Source organism: Coturnix japonica, chromosome Z, assembly GCF_054131305.1.
Source record: "Coturnix japonica strain WE chromosome Z, WE-NBRP24, whole genome shotgun sequence".
NCBI classification, from domain to species: domain Eukaryota; kingdom Metazoa; phylum Chordata; class Aves; order Galliformes; family Phasianidae; genus Coturnix; species Coturnix japonica.
Genome location: NC_140702.1, coordinates 12,928,727 through 12,950,922, shown reverse-complemented (window position 1 = coordinate 12,950,922; position 22,196 = coordinate 12,928,727). Strand labels below are relative to the sequence as shown.

General features: G+C 40.6%; 1 protein-coding gene across 1 annotated transcript in view; it reads left to right on the top strand.

Annotated features, from left to right (window-relative positions):
• Positions 1 to 19,154: 19,154 nt before the first annotated feature.
• SHOC1 (shortage in chiasmata 1) overlaps positions 19,155 to 22,196 on the top strand; it is a 44,319-nt gene continuing 41,277 nt past the window's right edge. Inside the window, exon 1 of the mRNA XM_015849868.3 lies at positions 19,155 to 19,331. Coding sequence (XP_015705354.1) covers positions 19,287 to 19,331 — 45 coding nt within the window. The 5' untranslated portion in view covers positions 19,155 to 19,286. The remainder of the gene's footprint in view (positions 19,332 to 22,196) is intronic.

Here is a 22,196-nt window from a genome sequence, read left to right as displayed (position 1 = left end):
GGTATGGCTTTTTCCTTATTATCCCATGTGCTGTAATTCTAGGAACATGGATATTTTCCTCATTTCCATAGCAACAGCCATTAGTGAAATGGAGCTGTTCAGTTCAGTCTTTATTGCTGCTGATTCCAGCCAAAAAGCTTCTTTTGTAGTTAACAGTCATGGGGAAGTCTCCAGTTTCCAGTCCCTATTACCGTACTTCTTATGTGCTATGGAGATCGTTTAATGAGACTTCTTCCTTCTAGCTAGGATATTATTTTGTGAAATTTCCGAAGAAAAAAAAAGTTGAACATTTCCAGTTTTTAATGTAAACAGCCTTTGAGATTCTGTTTTCATTTTTGCTACTGCAAAGGCATTGGCACCATCTGACCCATCTGTCAGTCTCAAGCCAACAGATGTGTCTGTGTCCCAGCAACAAACTCACGCTTCAGGTTCTTCAGCTCTGTCCCCTTCCCTGACTGACTTACAGTGTACCCATCTCCATGCTTGTCACAAAGGCTGGATCTTAGCCAGATAGTTCAGTGCATTCCTCATCGGTGTGAGTTCATAGATGCTGGGTTTCCATTTCATAATAAGAACAGGTAAACCTGGAGCACAGCACCTCTGGGGCACGTGAGGATGATAGCACCAGGATTCATGCTGCCTCGGTCATGTATGGGTTTTGCCAGGATTTATCATGGATTCCCCCTGCATTCACAGTGCAGTCCCCGTGACAATGGCATCAGCTGACTATACAAGGTGTGCCGTCCTTAATCCCAGTCCCCTGAGCAAACTTTGTACTGTTCAGAGATTTATCTGCAGGTTAATCTGGTAAGAACGATTGACACTGTAACATGAACGGTGAAACTCTAACCAGTGGGCTGAACAGTATAACTGGGAATGATAGACAGAAGCACTCCAGAATGCACCCACAAACACATGAGAAGTAAGATGAAAGAAGACCAGGTGTCACCATTCTTGTTTGCTATTGTTTATCTTGTGGGTAATGCGTAGGAACTCCAGGCATGGACAGGGATTACACAGTGATCAGTGCTGCACTGACAAGGACATAAATTCAGCCTTTGTTGTTTGTAGTCCTTCTCTATGACTTTCAAAACATCAAGACTTCAGGAAGATAGCCAAACCCAAGAGTTTGCTCCAAGCACACATCCTTTACCAGACACTTATCTTGATTCTTAATAGGTGCAGGAATCTGCTTTCCATGTGAAAATGAGGTGACGCCTTCATCGCAGCCAGGAGCCAGGTTGAAAATTAATGTCTCTGTGAGTATTAAATTATTTCAACCTGAATAATAACCCTGCCTTCAAGTAAAGCAAAAGCTGAGAATGTGGTGTAAGCATTGGACTACAGACCCTGAGACTTTGAGTCAACCACTACATGTGACAGGAGTCACAGATAGCAGTGACTGTGGGATCTGCCGTGCTAGGTACTGCACATGTTGCATTGAGCAATAGTCCCATCCTTAAGGAGCTCAGCATTTAGAGGTGAAAGACCAGCTGGAAAGGGTAATAACTCTACTACAGCTACATATTGTTATGAATGACAAAACTTAGTTTAAACCCAAATATATGTATCATAAACTAAGACACAGATTCATATTATCTACATCTCATCACACACAAGCCAAGTATCTACTCTGAGTGAGCCCGTCAGTAATGGAATAATGGTAAATAGAGTAAGGAAGGGACACATCTACATAAGGGCATACCATTCAAGTGAAATAAATGTGAATAATCGCTCTTTCAAGGAGTAATTGGCAAGAGTAATTCAAAATAGATGCTACCTTGATAGCCAGGAAGGATGGGATGACACACTCTATGACTTTCCTGAGGTCACACAGGAAATTAATGCTGGTACAACCCAGAGTTCTCAGCTTAATCCCCGTGCACTGCATGCCTATCTTCATTCGTGTCCTGGTCTTAGTGACCTCAGTGACCTTAGTGGTCTCAACAGAAAGTTGAAGTTGTAGATGTGAACTAAGAAGAATACAGCATCTGATATAAAATGTTCATAATCTTCACAATAGTTCAGCCTGGAAAAAGTTTCAGGGGATTTGTTTCCATCTGGAGTATAGTAAGCATCACTAAATATCTACCTGCTGTGAAATATAATTTAAAGAAGGACTGGTATCCAAGCAAGGAACCCAAGATGCACAGAGGAACTTTGGATAGCTTTTTAAATTAGGGATTAGAACTTGTTATTGTTCCTCTCTACCACTACTACCATCATTCCATGCTCACTAAAACATTTCTAACTGATACTGTCATTTCTGGCAATCGCTCTTCACCCTCTGACAGTAAGAGTTCACCTGCAGTTGTTGGAGATAGCGTAGGTCAGTGCCAGGCTGGTGTTTGATTTAGCCCATAGCCAAAGCTGTGTCATTCTCCTCTTCTTGTGAACACAGGATCTGCTGGTATCAGGGGCATGGGGAATGACATTCAGATCATGCACGTTAACCTCTGATGATGATCTTACAATGCAAACAGAAAAGATAAGGTTGCTGTTCACTGTCTCAGGTTCTCTGACAGAAGGATTACTAATGAGGTGGTCCTACCATTCCTGCAGGCCTTCATGTCTTCAGTTGGTGGTCACTGCCAGCCTGCCACAAACCCCTGTTTCCCATGGTCCTAAGCAGAGCACAGAGGGCGTCTCCATCCTCATATGCGGGACAAACTAATGGATTCTGATATAGGTGCAGATTTTCCACACTACTGATACTGAAATTAATTGGTCATGAAGAGCTAATATCATGACCTAACTCATCTGTCATCAGCTTCCCAATGATGAGAGGTGATACTGAAAGTCAGCATCACTTGCAAGGAGTGCAGATAGTCATTACACATGTACTGGGCATGGAGGCGCACTGGACAGAGCTCTGGCTGTGCATTCAGCCATGTGAGACAACTCCAAATATGACAGCAGATCACCCAGCTTGCCTGATTGTAGGAAGAGATGCAAAATATTTGCAGAAGCCTGGTAGAGTACAAATGCAGGGACAATTTTTGATCAGTGAGTTGCTAACTGAAAAAATCACCAAAATCAGTAGAAAATTAAGTAGAAAAATAAGAAAAGTTTGGCTCCTATATGCTCATTCTGAGCTCAGGGAACATGGTTGACACTCATACCTTCCCTGCTTAGACATCCAGGCTATGACAGGATTGTAAACTATTCTGCTCTCCCATACTGTACTACCTTCACCTAAGACACTATGCAAATGTCAACAGACCAGACATGCCATGCTTTACATTTGTCATCTTCAGAAATGAAAATGAACAAGGCTGATCAGTTTGAACAGATCTGCACTACTTTCAGATTCCAGTTTACTTTATGATTACCTGAGTTTTGTTCCTGTTAAAATCACTGATGTTTGTTTACACGAGACAGCATAAAACTACAGAAAGCTGGGTTTTTTTCTGCACAATTTCCAAGCTGAAATTTCCCAAATACACTATGCTGCAGATTGCTTAAACTTTGCATTTGAGAGATGAAAGCGTGCATCTAAATGCATCTGCATATATGTTGCCTCCCTTTATCTGGGAAGTAACAAATTGGGTCACAAAAGTAATGGACTGGCTTAAAAATGCTGAGATTCTTTTATTTTTTCTTTTCCTTTTGTTATTAAAACAGATGAGTATCTCACTGTTTTAATCTTATTTTGAACTCTTGACCATACATGAGTGTAGCTCACAAATTCAGGCTCCTCTCTGTCATGTAGAAAATCACACTTATAGAAGAGTGTCTGAAGAAAAAAACATGATGCTGGGAGGAAAACGATGGAAAGAAATCCTCAAATTTCTCCTCAGTCACTGCTAAATATTGTTCATTGCAGTGTGTTTGCCACACAAAATCAGCTTGGTGACTTACAGTTTGGATTCAGTTTCATCTTTCTGTGTTATGTGCCTGATAATACAAGACAGTTGCGCCAGATTTCAACTTCTTATTAAATCTTAAATCTAATTACCTGGGCTTCTGTTCAGAGAAGCTCATTAGTGTAAAGCCAGTTCTTTGGATAGCAGTGAGACTGCCCTTATGCTTACAGCTACCTATATTATTGAAATTGAGTCACTGTTTGTCTTTTTCTTTCTATTTCCACGAGGAAATGGCCAATTAAGTAGAGAAGTGCGGAAAGCTTCACATTTTGCTGGAGGTTGTACTTGTTTATGGCACATTTTCTCAATCACTACCAGTGAAGGACAAAAGAGAGTCATATAATACATACAACAGTGATTGGTAACCTTTAAAGAGGATTTTCTAAAGTACAGAGATATTCTAAAATATCTCCAAAACACCTAAAATAAAAATAGTTCAGATTGATCTCATGTTGAAATCAAGGAAAGTTTAACAATAGTAAACGTGAGCATTTTTACATCCTATTATCCAAAAGCCTTTAAAAATCCATTCTGCATCAGATCTTTGGTGTTATTTGCCATTGCCTACCCACACAGGATGCTACATGAAGTTGTATCTTGGAGAAATGGCAGCTTTAAAACTGAATTTCTGTTTCATTTTAGCCTATGAAAGATAGACTTCCAGTCAATGCAAATGTATTAGTTTCATGTGGGCAGGCAAAGCTGGTTCACAGAGCGGTGCAAAAAGTCATCTTGTGGAAACTTTTACTCAAGTCAGACCTGAGTGGCAAAGCTGAAACTGAAGATCTCCTGTTTTATGTCTGGAAACGGCTTTAAGGGAACCCACTCTGTTGATATCATGTAATAGATTCCTACACTATCCTCTGAATTTTCTGCTGCTGGACATTTTAGAATGTGTGGCTGCCTTCGTCTCATTATGGCAACTTCTGTATAAACAGAATGCTTCTTCCCCTACTGGGATGTTCCTATACTTGAGAAGTAATTGGTGGATGCTGAATCTGCATAAAATAAAAAGCATTTACTCCCCACAGGACGAGGAAGTCATGCCCATGAAAGTGAAGCAAAGCAGATAGACAAAAACATATCTAACACATAGGTCAGGTTGGATGAGCCCCATTCTAAGCTGACCTGCTGGGCAGCAGCGCTCCTAAGGCAGGAGCTCAGGGCTAAGTGATCTTCAGGATCCTTTCCAAACCATCCATTCTATGATTCTTTGATTCTGTGACATTACATCTAACCAGCTATTGCACTGAGAGGGTTTGTGAATGAAAAACAGCTCTCATTTCTTAAATAAATATAGAGGACATATGTTATACGACCATGTGTGCACTTTGTGGGGCAGGGTGGTTACAAACCATTTGGTTGAGAATACTCCGGAGGAGCATGTGAGGTCATGAAAGAAGGAGATTAATTGGGCCTTTTCTCTCAGTTTGTTTTAACGGATTCAGTTTATACTCGTTGGACTGTGGCATGTTTGTACAAAACCAGCATGTTTGCCAAGAACTCTTTTATGTAGAGAATAAAAGTGATTCCTGGAACATCAGAAACTGTCAGTCACAAGAGTGACTACATACCATGAAGTTGAAAACAACTGTTTATTTTAACTGTTCCCCTTTTCCTCAACCTTGAACAGCTTAAAGAAGAACGTAGAAAATAATTTCTTTAGAAAAAGGAAGAAATAGACACAGAGTGCTTGCGTTTGAGATGCACCATGATGCTTTAGGCAGCATCCACAGCATGGAAGCTGCAGCATTTGGAGCTGAAGGCACCAAACACACCCTGGCCTAGAGTCCACCCTTGGCTCATGAAAGCTAGAAATGTCTAAATAGAAACTGTGATTCTTCTTCAAACATTTGAGAATAGAATTAGAGTCCATGGGAAGTAAAAAACATATTTCCTGAGATCTAAGATGCTGCTTGTAGCATGTGTAGAAATCCAAACTGACCAAAGATGCAGTTTCACAGACTTTTTTCTTACCATCATTGTCTTTAAAAGTTCCATTATTGTTTCATTCCAGTAATCCTCACTACTGCCCACTGCCCCTGCATTTTATCTGTAGTGGTAACACAGCTTCTTGCAGATAAGCTATAACATGCTTTATTTATTTATTTATTTATTGTCTTAAAAATAAGATTTTTTTAATTTTTTTTTTTCTCTATAACTTTATTTTTCACACAGGCATCTCTGGAAATGGTTTGCAAAGGCCTGTAGGGCAGTTCCTGATTTTTTCAGCTGTTGGTTTAGTCTGGGTTGCTTTCATCCTTGACTTTAGTGCAAGGAAAATAATCTGAAGAGTTTGTTTTCTGATGGAGAAGAGAGAAGCAATGGAGGAAAGCAATGGAATCTGCAGCCAGAAAGAACAGATGACGTTTGCTGAAAAATCCTGATTACCACAGAAAGAAGAGTGGAAGAACATACCTATATTGTTTAGCATCTCCAGATATTAAAATCTACACAAGATCAAGAAAGGCTTTCAAAGATTTTGTGTATAAGTATCCCACTGCAGTCTCTTAAAGCAAACGACATTTTTCAGCATTTTTAAGGCAAATGAATCTATACACAAGTTCCTAAAGAACTATTAATAGAGAGTCGCATAGAAACCTCTCAAAACCAGGGCAAATTTAATTATTTAGGTGCAGAGTACTTACTCTAAAAGAAGCTACTAATGAAGAAACTGTAAGGAAGGCTGCTCTTTATTGACAGCCACCACCTACCAAGACCTCAGTACAGGCTTCTCTCAAGAGCTTCCACCAGACTCACCAACAGAAGCCATGCAGCTCTGCAGACTGCATATTAACCCATGTGAATACAGCAGTAGCTTTCTGTAGGTGGTCTGTGGTCCAACCCCAACCTTGTTTTTTAAGGAGAAATAAGTAAATAATTAAAAAAAAAAAAAAAAAAAAAAGGTTAAATACATTTTCACATCAGGGGAAAGACTGGGCTAAAAAGTGATCACTGACTTCTTTTTTTCTCTCACCAGAGAGAAAGTAACTGGTAGCAGCATTGACACACGCTTTCCTTGCTGCTGCCTGACTTCATCTCAGCCTTGACAACACAGATCACAAAGGGACACCGCGTATGTTTTAAATCAAGGAAACCGGGGGAAGTGTGATGCTGGAGCCACAGCAGAGATATGAATAACTTCCCCGTGCTTACATCTGTCTGCAGAACACTGAGGATGAAGACACTTTTGTGATTCAGATCCAAAATTACAGGAAGATTTTTGTATTTATTCTTTAACTTCTCAGATAATATTTTCTGCTCTGCCCCAGGCAAACCACCTGCAGTAGTGTCTCCTTTTTCCTTCTTTCCTAACACAGAAATAACTTATTTCCTCACAAGGTTACTTTAAGGTTAAACTAATTAATTTTCCTAAGATCATTCAAGAGTTCTTAGCTTGTCATTTAAAAATAATTAAGAGAAGCTCGTTGTCAAAGAGACCTTAGGCTTGGCTGCAGTGATACAATGATATCACTGTGGCAGCAACGCTTGTGATGGAGTGCAGACCCCTCCGGGGCACTCAGAGCAGTGCAGAGCATCCACTGCCTCTATTCTCAGAGCTGTGGGGTTTGGGCATCCTACATACTGAAACAGTGAAACCACCATAGCACTGGTTCTCTGAAGAAACAGCAATTACTGCCCACAACCAATGAAATAGTCTGAACTCCCAGAGGTGACCCACTGTCTTTGTCACCACTGCTGAAACACATCACCTGCTGCCATACCACTTTTACTCCCACACTCAGACAGCCCAGGATGCAACCAGTCTCCCAGTTTAATCGCACAGACTCATGGAGGTGTCTATGGGGAAGGCGGAGATGATGTTTTCTCTTTTTCTTCTATCTAAACTCACTTTCTGTTTCCAGAAAGGTTGCCTTACATTAGTACGGTACATTACAATGAAGAAACGCGTTTCCTGACAACCCAGCTATATACCCAGTTTATCTGCATTGTTCCACTGTTCCATGGAAGCTTTTAGCTGATTAAGTTCTTCTTCTGTTCCAGCACTGCATTGTTTTCATCTTAATCTTTCACGTTTCTTTAAATCTCATTATTCATTTATTTGTATCTCGTTACTGCTCAGAACTCAGCTTTTTGTTTTTTGCAGGGGGTGGGGGGAGGAGGGAGGGAAGGAAAGACAATGAGCTGTAAATATTGGTTTATAGAAAAGAAAAAGTACTATAAAATCATACATTTTTTTCTTCAAAATAATATAATTTTATCAGTCTTTTTATTCCTAAGTCCTTTAGTTTCCATTCTTTACAGTTTTACTGACTGATAGCCTTACAATTAAATATGTGTCTCTGTTGGGATCTTTCCAAAGACACACATACTGAGGAGAACACAGCATTTTTCAGCCAATTAATTTACCTCTTGCAAACTCTCTCTTCACAGAATCACAGAACCACAGAATAGTAGGGTTGGAAGAGACATCTGGAGATCCCAGAGTTCAGCCCTTCCTAAAGCAGGTTCCCTACAGCAGGTTACCCAGGAAAGCATCCAGATAGGTCTTGAATACTTCTAAAGAAGGAGAGCTCACAGCCTCTCTGGGCAGCCTGATTCTGTGCTCTGTGCCTTCAGAATTAAGAAGTTATTTCTTGTGTTTGTACAGAAGTTTCTAAGTTTCAGTTTGTGCCCATTGTCCCTTGTTCTGCCACTGGGCACTACCAAAAAGAGCCTGGCCCCATCCTGCTGACACCTGCACTTCAGATGTTTATAAACTGTGATGAGATCCCCTCTCAGCCTTCTCAGCTCTGAACAGTCCCAGATATCTCTGCCTTTTCTCATAGGAGAGATGCTCTGACCCTTCTTCATTATTTTAACAGGATATGCTGTACTCCATTCAAAACTTCAAGTCTGTCTGAAAGGCTTGGTCCTGGAAAAAAACATAGTCTTTCAGGTGCTCTTTATATAAGAGACATCAATATTTGTCACCAAATTTAATTAAGTATTTTATTATCAAATATGTGATTGGTCTCGGCTAGGAAAGCAGCTTTTAAGCAAAGGTCAGTTATTCTGTATGTGAACTTAGGTATCCTAAGCCTTCTCTTAAACAGAGCAACAATAGACTAAACATAAGAATAAGAATTAGAAAATCAAATAGGTAAAATGAAGAGAGACACTAAACATTACTTGCCTTCATTTCTGCCTTCACCAGTACTGAATGGTGTTTATGATTTTATGCATGTGCAAAGAATAAGTAAAACCCTCCTCTTCTACTGCATTGCCCCTTGAGCCTCAAGACACTTTGAATGACAAAAGTGACCTCCGAAGGCCAGAGAAGGACCAAAATAGAAGAGATTTTCTTCTGTGCCCACAAGCGAAAACAACAAGCAGCAGTCTGTACTGAACTGTGGTTAACTTCTTTCACATCCTGAGATGGAAAGCAGCCAATGAACATTTGGATAGTAAATGCCGAGCTACTCGGTAAAGCTTTGGCTAGGACCTAATCTTAAACCATAATAAAAGATCCTATCAAAAGACAAACAAACGAAAATGGGTGCACAGAATTTCAAATATCAATGCCCCTTTGTCCCTGACCCTCCCCATGCGGATTGCTTTCATTGTATACGTGTCACCATTTTTCTGTCAGCACCACACCTCTGAGCCTCCTTGAGCAATGTTAATCCTATCTTTCCCCTAGGATCTCTGTGAAAGCCTATATTTGTTAAACTATTTCTGGGAATTCTAAGCACGCTTCTATCATTTGTGCCCTATCTGAAGCTGTTTGCCAAGTTCTAGCTGCTGTGTTAATGATCTTCCTTCTCCTTTTGTTCAAGGTGCATGGCAGTTACAGTAACACTGTTCTTAAATAACCTGCCAGAGACCCATCTAAGACCACATTTTTTTAAGTTTTTACTTGCTGAAGTGTTTGAAGTATAATATAGAAATATTTTGTGTATGTGCCACCACACACAAAACCAAAAGCAGAGATTCTTGGCACGTTTGCAAAAGCTTTATATAGACAGGAACACTCTCCTGCAAAACAGGAGGACTCTTTGGCAGCAGATATGCTGAACAACACTGAAGTTCCTCTCACATTCTGAATAGATACACAGTTGCTCCACCAAGAGTTCTGGGTGCAGTGGCTCAAACACTCTTTGAGAAAGCAGGCACAGACAGAGAATGCTGGCATTCCTCTGTCTCTGCGCTGTTTGAGGTTTTTCAACCATCCTCACAAATGGGATGGAGAATCAAGCTTTGATTTGCTCATTTTTTTATTAGGTGACATGTAGTGCAAGATTTCCCTTTTTGGGAATGGCTTCAGCCACAGCAACAAACTGCATAAGGAGAGCTGACTGATCGCTGGCTGTTGTGCTGCTCCTCCTAGGGTTGCAGCCCCCTCTCTCATCAAAGGGCCCAGAAGATGCAGGTTCTGGGCTGTGCTCTTAGGGCAATCATGCCATGCACAGGTCTGAAGACTTAGATGCACACTCACTGGAGTAGCCCTCCCAGACGTGACCACAGCACTAATGTGTAGCCCTGCATGGTGATCAACAACATCCTGACCTGAAGACTCAATTTTTCCGTAGGTATAAGGAAGATATGTGCATCATGTTTGGCAGTTTACCCTTCAGGCTTTCAAATTTACAGGCACGTCTAAAAGCAGAACTCTTGTTTAAACAGAGAAGTGATTCCAGCAGAGCATGAAATGAGCTGATATATACTGAAAGCAGAAAGACACCTATGGGAAACACATCAGACTGAAGGGGAACAGATAGCCTAACTCCGAACTAAGAAGTGAAACAGCTGAAATAGGCACTTTTGTAAATACTCTGGGGAACCAAAATTTTCTGTAAGAAAGCAAGAAAGTAGATCTCAAAGGAGAATGGAAAATTAGAAGAATAAGATGGCAGACCAACCCACAGTACTGCATACTGGGAGAACACACAGCCATGGCACCTATCTCTCTGTGGCTGTGATACAGTATCGAGTTGTGATGTGCCACTATAATTACAGTCATTAAGGCAGTGGTAATGCCTGGATAACTTGTCCTACAATTAAGTACCTTCTGATATGTTCTCATCACTAAGAAAGGAGGTGACTCAGCAATGTGACTACTTCAGTGATGAAGCCTGCCTCCTCATTCCTCCTGCCCTGCTGCCCATCCATCAAGGCCCACACCCCAAGGCTGTGCCTTAAAGCTGTCTGGAAGTGTCAGAAATTGTCCGGGTTAAGGATTAACTATTTTTTCCTATTTGAAAAAGACTTATTTGAGACAGAGGTAATGTCAGAAGCAAAGCTGATGCTTGTATCATTCATCTTGAGAAATGGTGACAGTAAGCAGGAACAAGCTACCAGGGTGGAGAGGAACTTCTCCAGAAACCTTGTTGTTGCTGGAGAAAAATTACTGTTAAATGATCATCATATGGGGTCATGTTTAGCCTACGTGTACTCAGCATGGTAACAGTTGCTGTTTAAGGCCGGAGAAATTAATTGATCTGCTCATCTGTTTATATGTTTATGCTTTGCCCTGGCATTGTAGTGTCTGGATGCCACATCATTTGATAAGCATTACTTATGTTCCACCTTGCCAGAACTGAAGGGTGGGACTCATCAGTCATTATATCTTTTGTAAGCAGTTCCAGACCAGTCCTCTACACCTCTGTCCCTGGAAAGGTGATGGAACAACTTGTTCTGTATGACATCTCTGAGCAAATAGAAGCAAAGAAGGTTATCAGTAGTAGTCAGCACAGATTCCCCAAGTTGGTTAAGCTAGACCAACCTGGCAGCATTCATGGATGACATGACTGGCTGTGCAGGTGAAGGGACAGGAGTGGGTGCCATCTGCTTGGACTTCAGCAAGTCTTCTGATGCTATCTCCCAGGACATCCTCATAGATAACCTTAGGAAGCGTGGGAGAGATGGTAGCACAGTGAGATGTATTGAGAACTGACTGGCAGAACTCAGAGTGCTGTGATCAGCAGCACAGAGTCTGGTTGGAGACCTGTAACTAGTGATGTTCCCCAGGGAACGCTGGATATTGGATCTGGTATGGGATCTGATCTTGTACAGCATCTTCATCAGTGACATGGGTCAAGGGACAGAATGAATCCACAGCAAGTTTTCTGTTGATACAAAGCCAGGAGAAGAGGCTGACACACCTGAAAGCTGTACTGCCACTCAGCTAGACCTGGGCAGACTGAAGAGCTGGGTGGAGAGGAACCTGATGAGGTTCAAAAGTGTCAAGTGTAGAGTGCTACACTTGGAGAAGAGTAATGACACATATCAGTACAAGTCAGTGTTGAACTGCTGGAAAAGATCTCTGCAGAGAAAGACGGACGTGCCCTGGTGGAACAAGCAAACCATGAGCCAGCAGTGTGCCCTTGTGGCCAGTGGTATAATGGGGTGCATTCAAGAGAGTGTGGCCAGCAGAGCTTGGGAGGTGATCCTCCCCCTCTACTCTGCCCTGATGAGGCCACATCTAGACTTCCCTGCCCAGCTCTGGAATCCTCAGCTCAAAAAAAGAGAGGAATCTCCTAGTGAGAGTCCAGTGGAAGGCCACAAAGATCAAATAAGCCCTCATTTGTGTTTTCCACAAAAGAGCATCAAGAACACTTAAGTCAACAACTTGCCAGCTTAATGAAAAACAGTTCCCAGGGTTATGGTATGGTGCCGGTGATCTGCTCTGATTTCAGACTGCCGCTGAAAAAAGCAATTTAATTATTCAGGTACACTGTTCTTTAATCCTTCCTCAGTACTTGTTGCTCCTCTTCACCGCTTGTTTGACTAGAAATGTTTTTATAAAACTGTTGTTTTGCTGTCCATCTCAGGTGTTTCTGATATGATATTCATTCCTGAGAATCTTTGTAATATCCCATTCACCTTTTATCTTCAGTCTCTAGGAAGTTTCAAGGGAGACAACTTAGTGTATATCCATAGCACTCATTTCTTTGCAAAGTTAATGCAGTTCACTCTGCTGAATATTTTGAATTATTTTGTTGTCTTGAGATCAGCATACTCACCTACATATATATTATGGATTTTTCTTTTTAGTCTTTATCTGATGTGCTAGACAATGGCTACAGCTGGAGAAGAGACATCAGGTGATTGGGGGCAGGAATGATGCCAAGATGTCTGTCCTCAGGTGCCCAAATGATGTTTTGTCTGAGGAATGTATCAGCCACATCAGCAGACTTACAAGCTGGGTTGACTGGAAGGACTGACTGGAAGGTTTGACAGGAAGGACCAGATAGTTTTATGTTCCTTTTGTGGCTGGAAGATAAATAATCTGTTGGGTCATTTGGCATAATAGCATCTAATCCATTCTTTTACAAGGTCACTGCAGTGTTCCACACAGAGAGAGAAGAGTAACCAAGGAGTCCAGGAAGACCGTGGTACCCATGTGAGCCTCTCTGATGGGTGGTAAGGCAGCCAAGGGCTTCTCCTTTGGAATCCTATATAGGGCAAATGCAACAAGGAGCTCTTGTGGCCTCCAAGCCTGTATGAGAAGCTTTTCTTCTTATGGTATCAAACTTTTTTGCATGAAGTCTGGCTTCCCAGGCTTATATCTGCAAGATACATTAATGACATTCAGTGAGAAAAGTCCATAGGAAAAACAGAAATAAATGTGGTAGACTGCATGTTTTCAAGGTCTAGGAATTAATGAAACTCTGAAAAATATTTTCCTGTTAATATTATGTATATAAAACAGGCACAGATTTGATATATAATAAAGAAGAATGAATATAACATGTCCAAAACTTCCCAGGAAGAAAATCCTACAAAACCTACAAAACACTTTTGAGTTATGAATTTATTTTGAAAGAATCTTCAATCACTTAACAAAAAGTTGTTCTCCTACAAAACTGTATTAAATAATTCAATGAAGAAACCTGATTATCAATAAAGGATGATGTCCTTTGAGAGCAGGGACCTATTGGGGAAGCGCTTTTTAAGGTAGTTGACTTCTTCAGATGCGCTGACAGCACACATATCCCACACAGCTGAGACATCCTCTCACCGTGTGCCTACATCATCTGTAAAGCACTCTCTGGACTCCTCTTCTTACACACTGTTCCATGCTATCAGGATGTGGTAAATCACTTATGAGTACGGCTCAAGTAATGACTGTTGCTATTGCACAAAATCTGGCCTGAGTTAAGACCTATCATACCACCTCAATATAAGATTAGTTCATCTGAGGAAGTATTCTGCCTTAGATACAGGGCTATTTGTTCAACAGCTATATTAACATTTGGATGAAATCCTAGCTTGAGGTAGCAGATGCTCACATACATCATTCAGACTGCACTGAAGAGGGCTGAGAAGACTGACCAGAGTCCTTTCAGGAATGCTGAAATATGTGAAAGATCCCTAACAAATCTTCCAGCCATGTAAAAACACAGCCTTGAGACACAGGGCTTCACAGCTGCTCTGCAGATGTGTGAATGAGGCAAAAGGTGAAAGTACAGCACCAGTCACTGCAGGTTGACACTGCAACATGAGAAGTTCTGTAAAACTGAAATACTATTCTTCTCTTTAGCCAGATTCCTATATTCATCCCAGATAACCATGAGCCAGCAGTGTGCCCTTGTTGTGACCAAGAAAGCCAGCGGCATCCTGGAGTGCATTAAAAAGAGCATGGCCAGCATGGGAGGTAATCTTCCTCCTCTACTCTGCCCCAGTGAGTCCACATTTAGAATACTATGTCCAGACCTGGGCTCTCCCATACAAAGAAGACAGGGATCTCCTGGGAGTCCAGCAGAGGGCCACAAAGATGATTAAGAGCCTGGAGCACCTCCCTTACGAAGAAAGGCTAAGTGACCTGAGCCTGATCAGCCTGGGGAATAGAAGACTGAAAAGGGATCTGATAAATGTTTGTAAATATCAAAAGGGTGGGAGGCAAATGGAAGAAGCCGGGCTCTTCTCAGTGGTAGGATAGCATAAGGAGCAGTGGCCTAAAACTCAAACATAGGAAGTTCCATACTAACATGCAGAAGATCTTTGCAATAAGGGTTACAGAGCACTGGAACTGACTGCCCAGAGAGGTTATGGAGTCTCCTCCTATGGAGATACTGAAGGCCAGCCTGGATGCCTACCTCTGTGACCTATTGTAGGAACCTGCTATAACACAGGTTTGGACTTGATCTCTTGAGGTTCCTCCCAACCCCTGTGATTCTGTGAATTATTTGCTTTTGCTATTCAAGAGTTCTTCCTGACAGTAGTTTTATGTTCTTATCATCACCAGATGGCTCAGCAGATGGCACAGAGTGTTAACTAGACAGAATCTTCAGCTGGGTTTCTTAGGTCACACAGCATACATCATGAACACCTGCCCTTCGTTTTCCAAAGTCATATGACAGCCAATGTCATATTGGTTATCTGGGAGTTCTGACACTGGAAACTTCTGGCAGACTCTGTGAGTATGACATTATAAGCATGACATGACATATCAACATTGCAGAAAACAGATGTGGCAAAGAGCCTTGTAGGAACACCTCTGTGCTCCCGGCAGCGCTCATGCACCATGCAATTATATTCTGAAGGCGGACTGTAACCTGCATTATGCAAAGCACTTATTGCACAATTGTACCATTCCCATGCCTGTACATTGTAAGCTGTGTGCTGCAAATGCTTTATCATTCAAATAATTTGCTAATTTTATAACACAGTATTGCTGCATACCATTATGGGAAACCTAAACATGACGTGACAGTGCAAGGAAACTGATGACAAGACGGGATGGAGCGATGGCCCAGCAGACTTGACAGCTTTGTGATCTTAAGATTAGGGAGAAGGTGTTTGATTTTTAAACTCACTCCTTTGTGTGTTTGGCTTCTTATGCCTTCCTGGGGACAAAATGTTGCCATATTTTTGCTAGTGCTACAGCCTTCTCAGCTGTCTTTCACCTGTCACAGGTGAATAATAATTACAGTCTGCTGGCATGGATTACATGTGTAAGTTGTTCCAAACATGTTGATAACCCTACAAACTGATATTAACCAGCTCTGCCCCGCCTCCAGCTACTAAATGTAATATTTCAAGTGGAAACCAGGGAATGTTACTTCCATTAATTTCTGCAGTATTAAAAATGTGCCCTTACACACTGCAGCCAAGATAGGAAGGGAGAGTTTCAGCACAGAATCGTGAACAAACACCCACGGAAGGTTTCGGCATACCAGATCATCTCATCACAAGCAGAAACATGACTAAGTAACATTTTGCAATGATTATTACACTTTTGGTCCGTGATCCTGAATGTACTTACATGTGAAATAATTCACTCAAAGTCAGGCTTGGAGGCAGTGGTGAGGACTGGTATCAAAGTTGAAAAAGCAACATTTAAAAGATGAAAATAAAAGCCAACAACAAAACACTGCATGTTTTCAGTTTTATCTCTGGCTCTTGTGCAAACATTACCTCAGAACTGAAAGTTCCTCAGACTACATTTAGGTACTGTGTGTGAATAAAAGCTAGTAAATGCCAACACTAATACACACCTCATAAGGAGCCTGCCCTTTTCCTCACATCACTCTGTTCTTCTACAAGGCACCAATAGAATCTATTTCCTGTGTGTTAATGCCTCTTTTTTACCTAGACGAATCAAACCCCTTTCTTCAGATTTTACAGACCAACATAAACTGAAGTCACTGGCAGTTAATAGGATTTATTAATGATCACAATGCAGAACATGTTTTACATCACATTTATAATTTCAGTGATACTTTACCTTAGTAAACAATGAAGGGCAGCTATCCAGAAGTTTTACAGCATCATAATGTCAACCCAAAACAAAGCCTCTCTCTGTGCTCCATCAAGCGTGGAATGAGGAACCAAACAGATGACTAACATAAGTCTGAAGAAAGTTAAAATACCCACAGACTCACAGGTATTTTGAAACATGAGATGTAACATAATAAACCACTATGAAATTCAGCCCTGTCTCCCGTTTCACACTTCTCCCAGCACTGATCTACATTCCCAGCTTCTGAGGAGGAAATACGCACATCATGTCTAGCTGATGTGGAAACACCTAACGAAAGGTGAATGAAAGAGGAATAGTCTGCCATGATTGCTGTATGTGAGGCTTCCTGATGACAACACTTCATTAACAGCTGCTATCAGAGAGGCAGTTAGCAAGGTGCAGTAGAAAATAGCATCAGCACAATCATAAAGAAGATGAACACCTCCCGAGCTCAACTCGGTTCTGATCCCAATCCATATATCAATGCTTGTACCTAGTTAGAAGAACAGAGCTCTCCTATGAGTCACTCAGCTGCTATAAAACCTTGAAACATTCATTTGCATAGCTTACAACAGCTTACACAGCTTACTACAGCTCCATTGAATATATTTCTATATATTTTGCAGGGCTTACTCTTTAAGGATCTTCCACATACCAAATATTACATTTCTAGAGTACACTTCAAACATCCCTTAGAATACTATCTGATATGTTAAGCCACAGGCCTCACAAAAAAACTGCATTTGTTTTGGATTATGGAGCTCAAGAGAGGCTGTCAACACATCATCATTCTGGAATAGTTCAGTGTGCATCTAAGCCTATAAAAAGGGAATTCATGACCAGCTGTTAGTTCCTTTGAGAAGATGATGTCAACCTCTGCTATGCTGCTCATTGATCTATGGAGTGAGACAGTTACCCCACATGCAGGTGATTTCTCAGGGCAGTTTCTCCACTCTCCAGCTAGGAACAGGTGATCTCAGGTTTCAAGTTCTAGTTCTCCACTGACCTGAAGAAGATCTCTTGAATATCTTTCCCAACCAGATTTATATTTATGAATGCATTCATGCAGCTGAAAGAAGGCCCTCTTTCTGGATGGATGAACACAATATCTGTCCAAAATCCAGAGCTCACACCCACCTCTTCCTAATTCTGTTTCTCAAGAACATCAGCGTTTCCAAAATGATGGTAACTTTTTTCTTTGGGATTGTTTTCAGGACATTGCATTCTCCTGAGCCAGCTGCTTCCCTCATTCCTTTCAGTTTTGCTCTACTTGTTCAAGGCCCTCCAATCCCAGTGACCACAGGGGGCTTCTCTGACTCATTTGGCAGAGCACTTTTCTGTGTTTTTTTTCCCAATCATTTTCTGAAGGGCTTGACAGACAACAGCATGCAATCTTCCCAGGAGAGATGGGGTCGTTCAAGGTTCAAACTAGTGACTCTGCCCACTGTTTTTAAAGCCATTCCTAACCACAGAGAAAAAATCTGAGATGATACCTGAACTACAGTCGTGTGACAGTCGTGTGGCTTTCTCATTTTCTGATCTAGATGAAGACACAACCTGTGAGACCCAGAACACTGCAGAACATCAAGCAGCTGGCTTTATTTCAGCTCATTTCAGATGTTGAGCCTAACTGTTAAGAAAGTATCCCCAGGAATTGTCAAAATATTCTGACAAGCCCATTTATCAAGGGAAACTGCTCAGTGATACTTACAAAAGCCCATTAAATTCAGGCACCCTCTACATACAATGATGCTTCTCTTCCTCTGGTTCCAGAACAGACAATATTATCCCTTCTATTCTATTTTCATCCTTACTGTCAAAGCCATTTAGAGAATATTTTACAGAACCTCTGTTCAGGAGACTTATGAGAACTTCACCTTTTGAGGCAGGATGCTTTCCATGGTTGTTAGCATCCCCTTAACTATGTTACAGTTTTCTGTCCTGGTGAAAATACCTTTCCATGTATAGCTGAAGTGACACTGTGACTAAATACCAAGCACTGTCTAGTTTAAATACTTAAGAGATTCAAATTCAAATTCAAATACCACTGCTTTTTTATTACAAAATGTTAGTCTTTATTCTGCATGTTAAAATGTAAAGAAGCAACTCCGTTGCTACCAATAATGCCACTTTGCTGCATGTGTTGATAACAATTTTGTTTCCAGCTGGAGAAAACTTGCACCTATCAAGGTAGCTTTGCTGAGACCAGGACTTCAGTGTTAGCTACCGGTGTTATAATCTTCTTAATAAATGGTAAAAAGTGTATCTATTATGGTTCTGCTTTGAATCAGAAACATTGGGAGTGAGACACCTTTCCAGAGATGCCAATTACACAAGTTTATCACTGGAAAATCTTCTTCCATCCCCCTCACAGCCCGGCCGCAGCTCTCCACAGCGGGCACCTGTGGTGTGTGGAAGAACGCGGCCTCTCGGCCTGATGGCGGGCGGCGGCCAATCAGAGGCTCCATATGCGCTTCCCGCCCAGCGGCCGCTCCTGAGGTGCGTGCTGCTGCTGCTCTGTGGTGATTAAGATCTGTTTGTTACAACTATTCCATTTTGCTTATAAAACTGAAGGAGTGAAAAAATAAAAATTAAAAAATGCCCTAGTATATGCATTAGTCAGTGAAAAATCAGGTTTAGGTGGCTTAACTCCCTTATAGAAGAGCTTCTTAACTTAGCCTTTCTGTGAATTTCTTTTAGGCAAGTGTTGGAAATATCACAAAACGAAAAAGATGTTTCCAGCTCTAAAGTATCATTCAACAGACTACTTATATGAGGTATAGTTTTGTTATTTCTCTTATTATTCTGAAGGAACTATGTCAGTAATTTACAAGATTCGGTATATGTTAAAAGGTAGAGAACTAATTTCTTAGAAATTGTATTTGAGTGAGCTTGTTGTACCACACTGATGCTGGTTTAACAGTAAGGTGACTGATTACCTTTTTTAACAGAAAATTAAAGTGCAATTTTGCAGGAATTTTGTTTCTTTAACATGCATCAGAATAATGCTACAAATCATTGTATTTCTACTAAAGATTGTTATTTCTTTGTATGTTATGGATGAAATTTAAAATTTGTGCAAAGCAGATGTTTTTGACATCTACAGTGAATGGCCTTATTGGTGCTGATCTGCTACAGCATAGAAAACTTAAGAAGTTTTGCTTTCCTTCCTGCCTTCATCTGTGTGATGTTATCTGTTGCTTATCATTTGGTGCAATGTCTTTTTCTAGTTGAGGATTTGCTTATTCACATTTTCAAAGAAAAAATATGAGCCATATTAAAGAATTCTCCTAGTGGGGATATTCCTAGTGGAAGAATGAAATAGTGAGACATGATGCCTTCAAGAATTCAGCAAGTAGTCGTGGCACATATCTGCAGAAATCTAACTCAGAATGTTTAGCTGAGCTCAGTGTGGAATCCTTCTCCTGATGTTCTTGTCTTTTTCTAAAGCCCAGATATAGTTCTTCCAACTGTCAGTTTAAGTAAGTACTTGAAGAAAGGTGTCTTTCAGCTAGGTTCCTCAAGCCACTGAGCACTGCAGGTGTGATTACAGAGTCATATTAGAAGTTTGGTATTCTCTTACATCGTAAAGTGACACTGCAGGCAAGTTGTACAGAACAGTAAAAAAAAACACGTAATGTCTTTTGTTTAAAAGAGAAATTTATGGAAACCTTTAGATTTCCTTGAGAAATAAGAGATACTCGTAGGCTAAATGATTTATCCATTAATTCTCTTTTTAAAAAACACTGATATATGTGAGAAAGGCAAGAAAGGTTGTGCTGTAGCAGACTTCATAAGTTCAACTAATTCACTATAGCCTTTATATTCAGAACGAATCAATCTAAAGTGTTCTGTAAAACGTACAGCTTGCCTGTTACAAGGCCACCATCTGTGCACACAGCCCAAGGACATGTTTGCTCCACTTTACAAACATCAGTGATTGAAAATACTCTTAATTCTAGGCTACTCAGCTCAAGGTATCCTCTGCAAAACTGCATGCTTGTGTTAACTTTGTCTTTCTGATCCCTGGCACATTATTGCTTGCATTTACTTGTTCAGCAGTTTCTGTTTTAACTCCAGCAGGCCATTTATTTTTAACCTCAGAGTACTGCCAGAGCGCAGTCACAGTCGTTATAGCTTGTTTTAATGACAAGGAAGGTTATAATCAGCTTTGCTCTGTGATCTGTGCCAGGGGGTTCACTATCTGTCCTTTTTATTTTACAGCAAATGTGTCTGTGTAAGTAATAACTGAGGTAGAGAGTACTTAAGCTGGTGTATGGCCAATGACACATAGCAGACTGAGGTCCAGTTGGTTGTTTCTGCCATCTATGTTCAGGATTAGTGGAGAAGATCCCTGCCTAAACATAGCATTTTGTCTTAGACAAAAAATTGTTAGTACATCAATATGGCGCTTAAACATTTTTACAAGAGAGCTTATCCATTTTTTTAAAGAGAAGATGGAATAATGGCAATTTTTTGGTTGCCTTTTTCTTGAAATTAACTGTCATTAAAAATTCTGACAATTTTAAATATCTGACAGAGGATTAAAACAAAAAGGAAGAAGAATTGGTAATTATTGCCTTTGACAGAACTAACTGAGTTTATGTTCTCTAAATAATTGAGTGTTCACTTTGTGTTCCAGGTCTTTTCCCCTTCTGTTCCTTCTCGTTTCCTTTTCTTCCATTCTGTTTTAGCCAATTCAGGAAGATTTCCAAAACTGTGGCTGACAGCACAGTTCTGGTAGTAATCCAAGTCAGTGACCAGTCTTTAAATTATCATCCGAGATGACTAACCGTACAAACTGTAACTGGCTTGACAGCATATGCAGAAACAGGTGGACATCTCTTGGACATGAAGCAACAGAACCAAAGTCAGGCCATGACTAAGAGCTAGAGGGAGGTTTCTGGTGATCCCCACATGACGCTTTCCCACCTTTCTGTAGTTAGATCTAATTTCCAATATGCCTTTTATAGCACAGAATTTTGGGTTGTCTTCTTCCTAGACTATAAACTTGTCAAATCCAAACCCCACACATAAGTATTATTTTTCTCAGCTTCCTAAAATCACCAATTTTTCTGGAGTTTGTGCTATTTATACAGTAATGCATGTAGAACTTTGTGACAAAATAACTGTTGGACATTTTATTGAAGCTGCTCTTGAAAGAAATGTCAGTGGAGTTGCCGTGAACCTGTTAAGTTCTAGGATTCAGTCAGTCACAACCATGTTACCCTCCTATATGTAATGAAGATAAAATGAGTCATGCTAGCCTTTTGTTATTTAATAATGGCACATGAAAACTGAAAGGCTTTATGATGTTTGGGCACTTAAAGCAACAGTAGTTGGAGTCACATTGAATTCTTTCTATTTAGCTTATGCACACATATGCCTGTTCTGGAGGCATGATGATAAGCACCCTAACTGCACAAACTAAGCTTAGGCAGGCATAGCTATGCGTATGCCAAGTTTTGCATATGAAGAACTGTAGATTAAAAGTTAAATATCAGATGTGGCAAATACGAGTATCTTCTCTTAGGGTAGACTGTGTTTCAGTTTCACAGAAACATAAAACTTGAATATAAAATATGTTCTACTAGTTAACATTTGAAAACAGAGGGACCAAAGATGTAGTGCACAAAAACAGA